At 51.2% G+C, this 14,559-nt stretch overlaps 5 protein-coding genes and 2 non-coding genes across 7 annotated transcripts; 2 read left to right on the top strand and 5 right to left on the bottom strand.

Annotated features, from left to right (window-relative positions):
- Nucleotides 1-374: 374 nt before the first annotated feature.
- On the top strand, nt 375-465 carry BO97DRAFT_t173. Its single transcript has one exon. It is a non-coding gene; the product is annotated as a tRNA-Pro (tRNA).
- Nucleotides 466-2,264: 1,799 nt separating this feature from the next.
- BO97DRAFT_370371 (nucleoporin Nup120/160) lies at nt 2,265-6,454 on the bottom strand (the record flags this gene model as incomplete). The annotated part of the gene is made up of 3 exons (XM_025692771.1): nt 2,265-3,539; nt 3,597-5,732; nt 5,815-6,454. 3 exons carry the CDS (start codon nt 6,452-6,454, stop codon nt 2,323-2,325), a joined length of 3,993 nt encoding a protein of 1,330 aa, XP_025550608.1. The 3' UTR covers nt 2,265-2,322.
- Nucleotides 6,455-6,833: 379 nt separating this feature from the next.
- On the bottom strand, nt 6,834-8,110 carry BO97DRAFT_317821 (recombinase RAD51; the record flags this gene model as incomplete). Its single annotated transcript, XM_025691270.1, has 4 exons — nt 6,834-7,636; nt 7,701-7,768; nt 7,857-7,936; nt 8,027-8,110. Coding segments are annotated over 4 exons (1,035 nt in total), but the record flags the coding sequence as incomplete, so codon positions are not given.
- A 699-nt stretch (nt 8,111-8,809) lies between these two features.
- On the bottom strand, nt 8,810-9,853 carry BO97DRAFT_478487 (uncharacterized protein; the record flags this gene model as incomplete). Its single annotated transcript, XM_025700631.1, has 4 exons — nt 9,724-9,853; nt 9,649-9,666; nt 9,027-9,600; nt 8,810-8,973 (listed from the first exon to the last, which is right to left on the bottom strand). Exons 1-4 carry the CDS (start codon nt 9,766-9,768, stop codon nt 8,810-8,812), a joined length of 801 nt encoding a protein of 266 aa, XP_025550607.1. The 5' UTR covers nt 9,769-9,853.
- A 1,099-nt stretch (nt 9,854-10,952) lies between these two features.
- On the bottom strand, nt 10,953-11,456 carry BO97DRAFT_425449 (uncharacterized protein; the record flags this gene model as incomplete). Its single annotated transcript, XM_025697064.1, has 1 exon — nt 10,953-11,456. The coding sequence occupies one exon, from the start codon at nt 11,454-11,456 to the stop codon at nt 10,953-10,955; it is 504 nt and encodes a 167-aa protein (XP_025550606.1).
- A 1,057-nt stretch (nt 11,457-12,513) lies between these two features.
- Nucleotides 12,514-12,586, bottom strand: BO97DRAFT_t168. The gene has a single exon. It is a non-coding gene; the product is annotated as a tRNA-Thr (tRNA).
- A 472-nt stretch (nt 12,587-13,058) lies between these two features.
- BO97DRAFT_370362 (uncharacterized protein) lies at nt 13,059-14,499 on the top strand. Its single transcript, XM_025692769.1, has 4 exons — nt 13,059-13,461; nt 13,532-13,560; nt 13,639-13,776; nt 13,847-14,499. The coding sequence occupies exons 1-4, from the start codon at nt 13,287-13,289 to the stop codon at nt 14,222-14,224; spliced, it is 720 nt and encodes a 239-aa protein (XP_025550605.1). The 5' UTR covers nt 13,059-13,286; the 3' UTR covers nt 14,225-14,499.
- Nucleotides 14,500-14,559: the final 60 nt, after the last annotated feature.

Genomic DNA, 14,559 nt, shown 5'->3' with positions numbered 1-14,559 from the left:
ATGTTGAGCCTCTTGTCTATTGCGATACAGTGTAATGATATTTTTTCATCAGTTCTGCTTAGGGAAGGTGCCAAATAAACTGAACCAACTATTTACCCAACCCAAGGTTCAGTATATCCGCGAAGGCAGCTGCCCTCATCATTTATAAATCACGATGCACATCATCCTGACTTCACCGCAACTCTTCAATCCACCAACAGCCCAGCCATAGGACAAAACCCGCCTCCAAAATTCAACCCTCTACCCATCCAGCACCACAACCCACCCGCACACACACCCAAAGCACATACCATGGGGCATCTACACAAAACCCACCAACCCAAACTGTCATTTCCTTTGTTGAATCCACTAACCCGTACGAACATCAACAATTCGCCCGGGTGGTCTAGTGGTATGATTCTCGCTTAGGGATACAAACCCAAGCATATCTGCGAGAGGTCCCGCGTTCGATCCGCGGCTCGGGCCGATTCCTTTTTTTGTTCGTTCCCCTTACCGCTAACGCATCAATCACGTACTTTTTTAACCCCCCCCCCCCCCTCTTTGTACAGTACTCCGCAGAGTCCGTACAGAGCAAAAACAAAGCGACAGAACCCTGCCACTGACCTTACCTCAACACAATCAACGAACCCAAAATTCTCTCCCCCGGAAAAATCCAATATTCAGAACCGGGGGGGAACTTTGCTGAGATCCAGACCTCCGACCGAAGCAAGTTAGTGCAGGTTGGTGGTCGGTGGTCGGTGGTCGGTGCTCAGACTAACTAGTTTAGTTAGTCTACCAGGCGTTTAATCATCGAGTCTGTCCGGGGTTCTGCTCCTTTAGCCTTAGTCCATCCAGGTGCTCTGACTCTGACATTGAGTTCAATGACCCCCCCTGTCAGATAGTCGGTCTTGGTATTGGCAATAAATAGTGTTGGTATCGGTGCTAGGTAACTTGGTTTATGGTTGGGTGAGGACCTGGAACCAGTCAGTAAGTAGTATCTTCGGAGAGCCATAGCGGCTGGGTCTGTAGTTGATTTTGCTTCTTGGGGAAGATTGGCCTAGGCTATCCTGCTTGGTACGGTGTCTCCCCTCGGGCTATGAATTTTGTTCAGGAGGACCTACCTAGTACCTAGTGGAATGCAAGGTAGGTCCGAGGTCCGAGGTTCAAGCAAAGGATAAAAAAAAGCCCGCAGAGCCATCAATTAATCAATCCGTATCGAGATACAGTACACTACCATGGACCTAGTCTAGCCATCAGCGGATAATAACAAACCAACATTAAAAGAAATACAAATACCCTGCTAAGTGTAGGTCGATCGGAGTAAACAAGTTCCATACACATATACAGAGGTAGAGGTACAGTCCAATACAAAAACCCAAAGTCACAGCCCAGCCCAGCCCAGCAATCACAATCACATCATCGTACATATATATATACCAGTCGTAATAAGCACTAAGTACAGTAGACAGACAGCGTGATCGAGCGATCGAGTGATCGTGTGAGCACCGAGCTCCTCCTACCCGAATCAAATCAAATCACGCTACGAAGTACGAACCCATTGAGCAATGGATGGACCCCAAAACCGGGAATCACTCCAGGCTAAACATAGAAGTACCTAGTAAGTACCGAGTACAGGTAAGTGAGTGGGTTGGGACGCACTCGGTACTGTACCTATTTGTAAGGGTGTGGGTGGATGGGTGGGTGGCTAATGCAGCCTTGAGGAGAGAGAGGACACCCGACGGCAGCGATCTGCGTCTTGGATACCCTTTGTCTTTGGGCTTTGTCTTTGTTTTGTTTTTTTTTTTTTTTTTGATCAAGGGTCCGATGATGTCAATTTTTTTCATGGGCTGAGTAGCTAGTGCTAGCTTCGCTTCGTGCAGGAGATCAGCTCCCGAGGGAGATGAGCCATCTGGTCCATTAAGATGTGGAAGTGGATGTGGATTTGGTTGCAGGGATTATCTTTGTCGCGTTGCGCGAATTCAATGGGGAGAGGCTACTTAACAAGTAAGACACATATAGCCGCCTGCACTGCGACGAGCCTGCAATTGTAGAAACTGAGACCTGCGCCCTGGCGATTCGTCGTGCTAGTGAAGTTTTTTGTCCATCGGAGACTGCACCGCTACATCACCCCATTGAGATGAGGGAGATCCCCCAGAGTCAACCTCACTACACTACATTTCCCCCTCCTCGAATCATCCAGCAAAGACAGTAAACCAGTCCAAGTCAATCCCTATTCTAGCGTAGCTCAGACTAAAATCCTAGTTGTACATACACAAGACACGTACGCCCGAAGTGCAGACGCGCGAAACAAGAGAAAACCACGCCTAAACAACAACGGCAATTCTAAGCGAGCACCATCGTAGTGTCCTCATCATGGTTGTGGCCGTCATCACCAACTGGGTCAAGCAGTCCAAACTCCCAATCACCGCGTTCGATCCGACTGACCCGATCCAGTTCGGCCTGGTACTCGCGACGGAGGTGGTCCAGTGTCACTATTACCCGCTTCTGAGGAATGTGGGAGATGGCACTGCTGATGGAAGCCTTGCTGTCGCGGCGGCTCGATGGCCGGATGGCCGTCGCGCTAGCGCTGAGGCGGCGCCCGGAGGGGGAGCCACCCACGGGGGCGGGGTTGGGCGACGGAGAAATCGCGACGGCGTCATCCATGCTGACGTTGCCATCGTTGTCGGGTTGCAAGTGTTGCTGGAAACTGCGGCGTCTGGCCTCAGGCGGTGACGATGGTGGCTGCTGCGGTTCTTCCTTGTTCACGAGGATGTACGATTCGCTCTTGTCGACGCATGCAAGGAGATTGATTAGCGACAAAAGCTCGTGCCGGAGTTCCTTGCTTTCCGGGTCATCCTCTTCGATTGGGTGGGTGTCGTCGGCTTCTCTTGCCCTACTGAGAATGAGGTGCGTGGAGACGTCTCGGGCGTGACGGAGGCGCTGGACGTTCCGGTAGGCGATCTCGGCAGCGCCACGGTAATCGCCTCTCTCAATACGGTAGGCTTGTAGGATGCGTTGGTAGTCCGGAGTGCTGTCGCTCCATTTGTTGTCTGAGTCGAGGCAAGAGGTGAAAGAGGTCTGCTTTTGAGCAAGTGAGGTCAAGGTTTCGTCGACGTAGGACGCAATATTAGGGATGAGAGACGTCGGAAAGTGAAGAATCTGCTGGAGACCCGCAGTTCCAGGGCCAGAGGCTGACAGGATGCCGGTAATCAGAGAGCCCAGGGCGGACTTTTGCAGAGTTCGATCCTTATATCTGGAAAGAGCAGAGTATGCCTGGTCGAACTGGCAGTTCTGTAAGGAGGCATAGAACAAGCGCGACAGTAGGTCCGATCGCAAGCTAGAGTAGTCCACATCATGCTGCTGGCTTCCATGCTCACTGGCCAGGGCCTGCAGCGCGAGGCTCGCGAAGTCAGCAACATGCGAAAACGAGCGCCCATGTTCGAAGATGGTCACAATGTGTTGAAAGTACTTGGGGAGGCCGTTGTGGAAGCAGTCCACCGCGACAATATCGAGCAAGTTCGACGACATTTCGTGCAGATTACCCAAAGGTTTTCCGCAAGCTATAAAGAGTTAGATAAACAGTGTTTCCCAAGCACCTCTGCAAAGATCGCACTTACAAAGAAGATAGGCAGCTTTACGAAAATATATAGCCGCAGTGTCGAATTCGGACATGGCCGCATAAAGTCGACCCTTAACATAGGTCGCCCAGGACGTACTTGCTTGAAACCGGAGAAAATCCCAAGCAAGGTCGATATTGTTCTTAGCAATGAGGTCGCACTGTATGTAGACCAAGGCATTGGGATAGGCCACCTCGCCTTGACGGGTCACCCACGACAGGATATCACGGATCCCCATCGTGATTGTGTAGCTCTGAGGAAGTCCGATGGTTTGGCGTGGCTTGATGTCACTCGCAAACAGATCTTCCAGGATAGTGGCCGTTCTCTCCCCCTTGTTCTTCCGGGAAGAGTCCTTCGAGGCCATAGGCGAAGATCCACCGGGTGTTTTAGTTGATCGATCAGTGTACTTCCGAGAATGCGAGCTCAGCCAGGACATCATTTCATATTCCCTCAGCAGGGTAATCAGCGTGACGAACAGGTCAGCAGCATCGAATTCCGAACCGGCCTCCTGCTCGACCTCCCCGTCCACAAACAAAACAAGGAATAGAAGGTCGGCCAGGATCTTGCGCGTCAGTATGATGGTCTCTTGAACTCCATTCACAATCACCTTCACGCCAAAGTGGGTGTGGAAGAGGTCAGAGTTCTTGCCTGGGAAATCGAGCGGAATAGTATCAATAATGGTGTAGAACACATCGTTGGGCATTTTGGAGATGTTCAGATGCTCGCTCATCACAGCGACCAACGCATCATACGTTTTGTTAGATACCTGCTCCCCAAAATCACAGCGCTCACGGAATGTGTCCATCCTATCTTGCACGGACGTAGAGGGCTCAGTGAAGATTTCTGCCTCAAGAGCCTCCTGACAAGCAGCTTCCAGCTCAGCAGAGAATGCCTTGCGGAAGCCAGATGCGACCGTAATCAGATGAGACGCTTGCTCGAATAGACTACCAATCTCCGTCTCCAGCTTTCGGTGCCTCCAGCGATCAACAATGACTGACCCATCTGAGCGGAGCTCGGGGCCAGAGTTGTGCAAAATTAGCTCCGCAGAGCTGCATTCACGAATGACTGCGCAACCGTCTGAGAGAAGCATCCAAGGAGTTTCGTAATAGGCATCGTACGCGAGCGAAACTGGTTCGAATCTGCGTTTATTGACATCGTCCGCGATCTGCCAAAACTGGCGCCACTTCGAATCCGTGTCCATGCGATAGCGAGTATAGTCCATCTCATCATCAGCATGTTTACGAAGGGACACATGAGTGCCAATTGTGGAACAGAGTCTTTCTTCCAGGCTATGGGTCCGCTTGGGGAAACCGGCCGAAGACATGGGTTTAAGAGCCTCTTGGTAGATAGACAATGCAGTCTCGAGAACCTCTGGCGAGAATCTATTCGGCTTCAACAGAAATCCCAACCACTTCTCAGTCGGGTCAACAACATCGGACGTAGCCATGACGGGTGGGGGTTCCTGCCAGCGCGTGTCCATGGCGGTTGATACCCAGTTGGAAGTCCAGTCTTTGGCCAGAGACTCGAAGCTGAAGTGCAGGGTATACAATTGATACAGGCTGCTGTTTCTCCAGAGGACCCACAATTCCATGCGCTTACCCTCCTCCGCTGGCTTAATCTGGAAATCGGCAATGCTCCAGAACATGCTTCCAGTTGAATCTGGATCAACTGGCTTCAACGCCACACCGGGGTACAGATCCTCAATCACCAACGGCGAAGTCAGGCCGCCCTTGACAGCCCAGAACTTGAAGCGCCCATCCTCGAACGGCGAGTAGGTGACGACATAATAGCGGTAGCCTCCATCCAGCGCGCGTTCCATGTTGAAGACCCGGATGAACGAAGATTCGGCAGGGTTCAGCGAGTATGATAATTCCTCTGGCTGCTGAACTTCGCGGTCCAGCAAATCCTTCGTAGCAGCGAGCTTGTTGGTTGCGAGGTTCCATATCTTCAGTGTATGGTTGAGACAGACGGCGAAGACGTAGGTCTGATCGGATGTCGTAGTTATGGCATTCGCGACGTTCGTATCAAGCGTGCGCCCCTTGTATCTGATTGCAGGCTGTGCGTGCCACCTGACCAAGCCGCGGATCGATGCGCCCCATGTTCTCTCGTCAAAAGTAAGTGGTGTCCAATGCGAACCTTGACACCAGATGAGTTTAGTATACTGTATTCCGAGGTCCAGTGCATGTTATGAATAGCACAGTGTAGGGCCCGAGCTTACCGTCATCGCTAGACTTCCGCGTCAATCGCAGCAGAGCGCCGTTATCGAGAGAGATGAATAACTCCAGCGGGCTGCTCGCGTGTAGCCGGTGGGGGTTCGTGAAGGTCAACGGCGCGGGAACACAGGACTTGCACCATTCAGAGATATTCTCGTCAATCGCTTCTGTCCTCCGGAAGAACTCAGGGCGCAGGGTCAAGGTGTGCAGGTGCTTGTCGGCCGTGATGACGAAAACGCTCAACGCTTCGTGTTCCTCCAAATCGGCGAAGTCGACACCGGAAGGAACAATGCCATCTTCGAATTCCAAGCGCAGTGTCACATTGTATTCGTGGTGTTCAACGCCGCCCTTGGTCAAATCGACACATTGAATTTCCAGAACCCTGTTGTCATCGACAACTCGCCAGAGGAACGCCCGGGGGTAGACACTGCGTTTGCGGAAGTAGATCGATCCCTGCGTCGCCAGATACCGCTTGGTAAAGTCCTCTTCGTCTCTCGCTATCGGTAGATCTTGACTGGTGAAGGTGGAAATCGCGAAGCGAGCTCGGCTTTGGGTGCTTGCTTCTGTTGGAATCTGAATGTTAACAACGGTGCTGGGGGAGTGCGGTCGGAGATCGACCCGGGTATCCTTGTAGAATTTCGCCATGATGAAACGAGAACTGAGATAAGACCACTCTTCACGATGCTGAAAAGAGGTCAACTCAAGTCTCCATGGCCGATTGGGGGGTGGGAATGGAAAGAGAGTATCGCAAGACAGCGCGGAGTTGAAGGGCAGAAGCCGCAGCTCTTGCGGCGCCTCCAAAAAACCGGTCTTGGCGCGGCCCGCAGCCCAAAAAAGTTCCTCCACCGCCTTTGCTGATTGTCTACGGATGGAACAAAATGCTGGGTAGACTGCCTCTGATACTCTATTTTTGCAAACACTTAATTAGAAGGGTGGAACCAGCTCAACATGCAGAGCAGCTTAGTTATACATAATCATAAATTCATAGCCTCAGATAATATGTGCAGCCATCTGCCGATCACTCATGCTCCAGATCCTTGGGGCTGGGGTCTCCAATTCCATCTTCATTGATGGCGAAGAGACAGTCACTCTCCGGAAGACACGGACTGTCGTAGATCTTACATACTCGAGTCTCTCCCCTCCCCTTCTTCAAACTCAATCTTGTCGTACTAGCATGTGCAATGATGTTTCCACCGATGGGCTTTTTGGGATCAGGGTTAAACATGTTCGGGCCACCATCTACCTGGGCGACGACCTGATTCGTGATAACGACCGCGATCCCAAATTCATCCGCGAGACGCTGCAGAGTCCGCATAAACTTCGCCAGATGGGTCTGACGCGTAGACAGCTCGCCACGGCCGTTGAAATCTGTTCGATACAATGAAGTAGCCGAATCGACAACGAGAAGCGAAAAGCGAGTTTCGCACATCATCTGTGAGGCCTGGTTAAGCAGTTGAAGCTGATGATCCGAGTTATAGGCTCGAGCATAAGCCACATTGTCCAGAACCTCCTCGCCCACAAGTCCGTATCGTTGGGCAACCGCCAACAAACGCACCGGACGGAAAGTTCCTTCGGTATCAATATACAGACACTTTCCCTCTCCACCGCCCATGTCAAAAGGCAGCTGGCAGGTCACCGCAAGGGTATGACATATTTGACTCTTTCCTGTTCTGAACTCGCCGAAGATCTCCGTGATCGACCCCGTCTCGATGCCACCGCCAAGGAGAGTGTCTAATTGCTTAGAACCAGTGGTGATCGATATGAGCTCGCTTCGTCGCGCATGCATCTCCGTAGCTGTCGTGAAGCCCATGGGTACAAGTTTCGCCGCTTTGAGGTACAATCTAGTCAGCCATATGGTTCTCGACGGTTCTCGGGGTTCAGGAAGACCTACCCTCGACCAGGATCTTGGTGGCCTTTTGCTCCGAAATCCCTTTGATCTGCTCCAGCAAGCGCTTCGGCCTAGACACATACGATGGACCAGCAGTTAGCATACCGGGAAGATGGCATGTGCCGCCTGCTTCGCAAACCCCGGGATCAGTGAACCTACGTATACGCGATTGCCTCAACGGTGTGGTAGCCGGCGTCAACGAAGAGTTTGATATCTCGCCCAGTCAGTCCTGCAACGCCCTATTGTGTAAGAAATCATCAGTACGTTTCATGCGATACGCGATTGACGGTGATGCTTCCAAGGGCCTCGCGATGCAGATATATGCTTACCTCCAGAGCTGAGAGCGGAGTGGGCGCTCCAGGACCAGGAAGTCCTTCCTCATAATCGTTCTGTGTCTCCATATCTGCCGTCATCTTCTCGAAGAATCTCAAAGCAGTACAATTCGGAACTATCCAGTTGTGATATCAGCCAGGTGACTGCACAAATCAGATGAGCTGAACGCGGAACGCGTGTGCTAGTTCAGTGGTGTTTTCTTCAATTTTGGGCGGCTGGGATGATAGGTTCTATGAGAGAAGAGGGTATAAAGACTGTGCAGATAATCTTGCTAAATGACACTTCCAGTCGCCTGATTGCTGGCAAATTTGAACGTGAGGGTGGCGAAATGGCTTTTTCGCTCGTCCCTCAAGAGTCATGGCGAACGGACGCGTTGCGGCAGTCGCGAGATCACGTGCTAGTCCTGATGCCTATCAGCCGTTGCTGCCTGAAGTCCCGGGACAACACCCGATCCCGGTTCGGAATGGTGTCGGACCATCCATGCTTATTGAATCATTTATGCTACAGCATGCTAGGACGAGCTGCTGGATCTCTGGACACAGAATCGAGCAGATTAGTAACTATAGCATATGAAGGTCTCTATCTATATACCACCAGCATTCCACTTGAAACCTGTTTTATTCCGGGCCATAATTCATTGAAGCGCTCCAATGAGATGCTCAAATACAATGTTCGCTGACGATGACAATCTAACAAGGCTTCACATGTGTTTGGACTCATTGGGGTAACGAGCCTATCTCAAGCCCCTTATTCAGACTTCATAGTATCATTTTATCTTTTCACCGCTTCTGGGGACTGTCCACGGTCTCCTTGTCTCCTGCTCCCTGATTAATTGGTCTCAACTGGTATGCTTCGGTCGAGCCTGTCTGAATACTCTCATCGATCAGCTTGCTGATCCTGCGTCTGAAGCTTTCCGACGAAGTTCGACGGTGTCCTGGATGTCCTGGGCCATAATGAGCGCTGACCTCGCAAGACCACTATTCTCATGTGACTTACCTTCGTGTCTCGACATGCGCTTGTAGCTGTCAAACGGCTTCCTCACCCATGAGTTCCGGGGATTGAACCATCCTCTCGATCGCCTCTTCCTCCCTGAATCAGGGGGAATCTCAGCCTCGCAGTTCATTCGCACAGTCGGTTGTGGTGCATTGTTTGCGGTAAACACACGCATCGCCTCCGTCCCGAGCTCGACATCTGGAATCTTCATGGAAATGCGTGGACTGAGCAAGCTGGGCTTCGGCGCCAACTGATACGATCTCGTCGGCCTCTGGACGCCACTTGTAGGCACTAGTGATGGCTGGCTTTGTACGGGACTGGGGATTGCGGGTGACGGTGGCTCTTCTGGCACGATGACAGACTGCCTCGGCGAGTATTCCTTAGGAGTCCAGATGCCTTCAACCTGGATGCCCTTTTCCAACGCTCTAGCGCCAAAGGGTATATCAGTTGTTTCGGCCAATATCCGCTGCATCTCGGTGGCCTGTTCTGCCCTCTCACGTTCTTCGGCAGCGGCATACTTCTTTGTCACCCTGCGATTGTACGCGAGGACGCAGAACGAATAGATCAGGACGATGGCCTTGCAGTGTCAGTTGCTGCGTCTCGCAGTGCACGGTTGACGTCTTACCAGAAGACCCGCGAGCACCTATATACCTCGTCAGCCACGGTTCCGATTTACTTGATAGGAGTCGAGCAGACTCACGAAACTTAGCTTCTCCCAGAGTGCCCATCCGACCCAGAAGCGCATCTTGAATTGACCAGGATTATATCCGGGGTCACGTCGAGGATCCGTTTGTCGGGATTCGGACGTTGGGGGTGAACGTAGTATTCCGTGAGCGTTAGTGAGATGGAGGATGCAGGACAAGAGCATCAATGGTGTGCTTCAGGTTTGAACTCCGAATGGAGATTTGAGCGGTTCAAGCGACATTGTGGATAGCGTATCAGAGAAGTCCGAATGTCCTTGGAAGTCACTGTCGACTCAGTTGAGCAGGAAAAGCAGGTGCGCCCTGGGAAGATACAGGAACGGAAGGCGAACTTCTACTGGGCCGGAGTCCGTCAAGACCGGCTCGGAAGGTAGTTCGTTCGTAGAGTAGGAATATGTGCATCGCTGCTGGTAGGCAAATCTTCGATCTACAAGTTTGGCTGTATAATGCGGTCGCTTTCCTCGACGCATATGTTGGAGGTATGGAGGGCGATGCCATTCGGGCGTACTATATATAGCTGGGCACGATGCCCTCAACACCGACCCAAGTTACCCGTATCCAGGACTTGGTTGTAGAGAATAAGCGATGGTAAAAGATAGCCAGAGCCTAGTATAGGGAAATGAAAGGTGGCAGTAGAAGCCATTCCGTAGACATTGAAAAACAATACAAAAAAGCAAAAAGTAGTTGTCCAGCCAAACTGCCAATGTCCCTGTAACAGGACGGTGTAATCTGGTGACGCCATCCCAGGGTGGAAATGTCTCTGCAGAATTGCTTCCCTCAAGGGTCACTTCCATTGCTTAACGCCGTGTAGCGATCGTGGACTACTCGCACGAGTACAACGACGACCCCCGGATTCGTACCAGGCACCAGTCCCGCTGGCAATTACCTAAGCAAGGTTATTGACTTAACGGCTGACCTCCCACTGGACTATCCATGACAGATTAAATAATTTATGCTTCGAAAAAGTTCATATAGAACGCACATTAATGGGTATGCTACATCAATCTACGCCTTGGAGAACTATTTTTGTCCACATTAGCAATGGTATTGCTTTTGTGACGACATCACAATCGCTACACTTTACCCCGACAGTAAGAATAACCTCTTACTCGTACACAGACATATACTGATAACAGGAAGAACAGGATCGAGAAACAAACAACATGAGAACAGCCAACGCAACTGAAAGGACACCAGGTCATTTGTCTCAATCCGCAAGCTGAACACCTCAAGGGAATATCTTGATCGAGCTTCTGCACTTCTTGCTGCCAAAGACAGCGGCAAATCGGTCGCAACGACCAGAGCAGCACTGGTAGTCGTGAGTGCATCGGTTCCTGTTGGAAAGGCAAGCTCCTCCGCGGGGATCCATGCAAGTTCCATTGGTGCATGTGTGTAGACGAGAGCAATCACTGTCGCTGATGCAGCTCAGGGTACAACGACTGTTGAGACATGTGAATCCCACTTCGCACTGTGATCTGTTGTAGCAGGTATCGGCGGTGGCATCGCTGTCCGCGGACGAGTCTAGCTCATCGTCGGTGACATCCACGAAGGCTTCCTCTTCCCCTCGAGCCAGAATGGGCTGAGAACGATAGCTCTCGCTCCCACAGTGCACACCAGGGCACGCCACAATGAAATCTTGTGTTTGAGCTTGAGGGACGACGCTGGCAGCGGTTCCCCCAACGACCATGAGGATGGCAACAGCGGAAACGATCGAGGTCGAAAGGCGAGACATGATGTTCGTCGAAAGAAAGGGTCACTGGGTTGAGCACGTATCAGCTAAAGCCTTGTCCACCCCCACTTGAACAGCTTCGCATTGCTGACCAATGTGAAGCAGGCCAGACGAGAGGAAATGTACCTTGATGAAGCAGGTGTTCGTCTGGGGAATAGTATCGGCTTAGGTGAGTATAAGACGTGGGTATATCTGAGCGAATGAATGTGTGACTGTGGATGACTGAATGAGTGGATGGGTAGATGTATGGATAAGGGCTTGAAAGTGATGGGTTTGATATAGCTGTCGAGAGGGGATAGATGGGTTATAAGGCTCTAGGACTCGGGATTCGATAGGATGGGAAGGAATGGACGGTGGTTGCGATGGAGAGGCAAGCTCGATTCGGGTGAGGAAGCAGCACCGGCATCTTCGCAGCACACCTCTTGAGCCTAAGTATGGTAAGTGGCTTTTTCAAGTTGTTGATTGCTGGGGCTAGACGCATGGCAGGCACTACGAATGAACATGGCAGTTTCCCCCCAGAGCCCTAGGGAGATGTGAATTATGCGAGACGGCTGGCAGACAAAGGCACTGTCAACATACATGCCCAGTTTCGGGAACATGGCTAATGGACCTCAATGACTTCTATGGGGTCTTGCCATTGCTGTTGATCTGACAAGAAAATACCGAGAAGCTTCACCCTGTCAAGTGTCTTCGCCAGGCTGAAGCTGTTGGCAAGCGGCATGGTTCGTAAGCGTACTAGGTGAAGCGTGGAAATAGCATCCGAGATATCTGGCTTCTTGTGAACACAATGAACTACAAGCAAAAGGGGGGAGGGGTTATGTGTTGGTCTCACTAACTCAGCGCAGAATCAAGCCATGACTTCTAAATAAAATGCCGCTCAATTGTACACTTGATGGGATGCACTGACGATGCAAGAGGCCACGCCCGATCGTTGTGATCTTGTTCCTCAACATGCCTCAAGGTGTTCATGATTATGTATTTGCCAGGTTGCGTAGCTCTACAATTGCTCCCTGAAGCAAAGATTGGCGGATCGAACCATAGATCGGCAAAAAAGAAAAGATACTCACACTCGGACTCGAACCGAGGATCTCAGCATTACTAGTGCTGCGCTTTACCATCTAAGCCATGCGAGCTGATTTGCGAAATGCTACAAGCATGTACGATAAATGATCAACTTTGATGTGATAGCAAGGCAGGGTCAGAATCTAATGCATAGTTAACTCCGAATTCTGCAATGTGAAACATCTCCTAGCATATTTGTCCGAGGTTCTATTTTCAGCCGATTGTTCGTTGTTATGCAATTATATGCCTTAGTCATTGAGACTGCATAATTGACCCTCATCCCGGGGAAATTGTGAACTAAATGCGATAGTCCTACTAATGACGCTATGGGCATGGCCAACTCCAGACTAAACGATGATGATATACGCACGACCAAGTTTTCCACTAATAACAATGTTTGAAGCCAGGCACATGGCGCGGTGGCAAAGGGAGCCACGGTTTGCGAGTAGCATTCTCCAGGGGACTGGAGGGGTCCCAACCACTGATGCATTATTAGAATTTCTCACATTGATGATCCATTTGCCAGGTGGATGAACCACCCTTTCATAAAATGAACCGACGCCCGAGGCCGCCGATCATGTGAGAGTTGAACGTTCGTGCATTATTCCATCCAACTCTCTCTCTTTTTCTCTCTCTCAATAAGATCTCACCATTGCCGCTTGTACGCTCCCTCCAGCCTTGTATCTTTCTTAACCCTCCTTTCCTGGATTGCGCCCACGCAACTGGATTTGCGCTCCGCATCCCTATTCCTTCATAATCACTCCCTCAAAAATGGCCCCATTCCGTAACTTCCTGTCTCGAAAGCCCGCGGCACCCAGCGGCGGGGATATCACCACGCACGACAATACCAGCACAACCAGTCGTTTATCAATTGATGGCCAACGCTCAACGCCCTTGAGCTTTAAGAAGAGCTTCGAAAAAGAACCGCCAGAATATAAATTGAGTGGTATGGAAATGTTGAACGAACATGATGGGGTGGGAATTTTACCCCGCTAACTTAAGTGTTTCGCCAACAGTTGTCGATGCCAATGGCGCTTATCTTCCGGTAATATAGTCCGCACACGCATCGTTGTCGTAGCGCTCTGAATTCCGCATGAATGCTAAGATGATTGCTCTCGGATAGCCATCACCGCCCGAGAAACAGAGCTTCTGGCCCAAGTATCCCGGTTCGCCCAAATCCTCCCACCATCGGGATCTCGTCAATGAGAACGAACCCTTCTCGATATCGCGGGAGTCCTTCGACTCCTATCGTCGCTCCTTTGTGAGTCCTCGCAAAAGCCACCTCTACGCCTTGCGACTACGCAAACAGGGACTAATCCTGTGACTGACAGGACATCTCCGCTCGCTCCCCCGTGAGCTACACCGACGCACTGCCCTCGCGGACATCGCTCGACTCGCGCGTCTCTCGAATGACATCACCGCCATCCACATTACACACCGGCCTTTGCAAACAGCCCGAATCCATGGAAGAAGAGCAATTCGAGGACGTGGGCCTCGACGACGAGAACGAGACCAAGCCAAAAAGGAAGAGCATTTTCTCTCGGTTTGGCGATTTCACCAGCGATTCGCACTCGTCCAACAACACCAAATCCTCTTCTTTAGGTTTCCATATCCCAGGCCGCAAACGAGGACAAAGCAGTGTAGGCTCGGAATTAGGCGCCTTCAAGTCCCCACCGGCCAGTGCCGGATCGGATACCCGTGGGGCATGATCCAAGCGCGGATTTTGTAAATTGATATATCATGTTTCGGCCGCTGGATGGAGTTGCCAGTGACCAGACCTTGCTCTAATCGCTCAATCGCAGATTCGACGGACGGCTTTGCAAATGTGAGCCCCGCTTTAGTAGCTAATTGGGGGGATTGAGTTGACGACCTGGCCGCAATGCGTGTTTCCTTCTCTGTCGTACGGAGCCAACCTGGCACCCTTTCTACACTGCGATAGATCATATTCTTGTATATACTTTATACCTGGTTTCTTATTCATCTGACTGATTGCTCCAATTCTCTCCGGACACTCATACCAAACCCGCGGGAAGACAGTGAGGGG

The sequence above is a fragment of the Aspergillus homomorphus genome (genome assembly GCF_003184865.1).
Source record: "Aspergillus homomorphus CBS 101889 unplaced genomic scaffold BO97scaffold_22, whole genome shotgun sequence".
In the NCBI taxonomy this organism is placed as follows: domain Eukaryota; kingdom Fungi; phylum Ascomycota; class Eurotiomycetes; order Eurotiales; family Aspergillaceae; genus Aspergillus; species Aspergillus homomorphus.
This window is presented reverse-complemented; position numbering and strand designations above follow the sequence as displayed.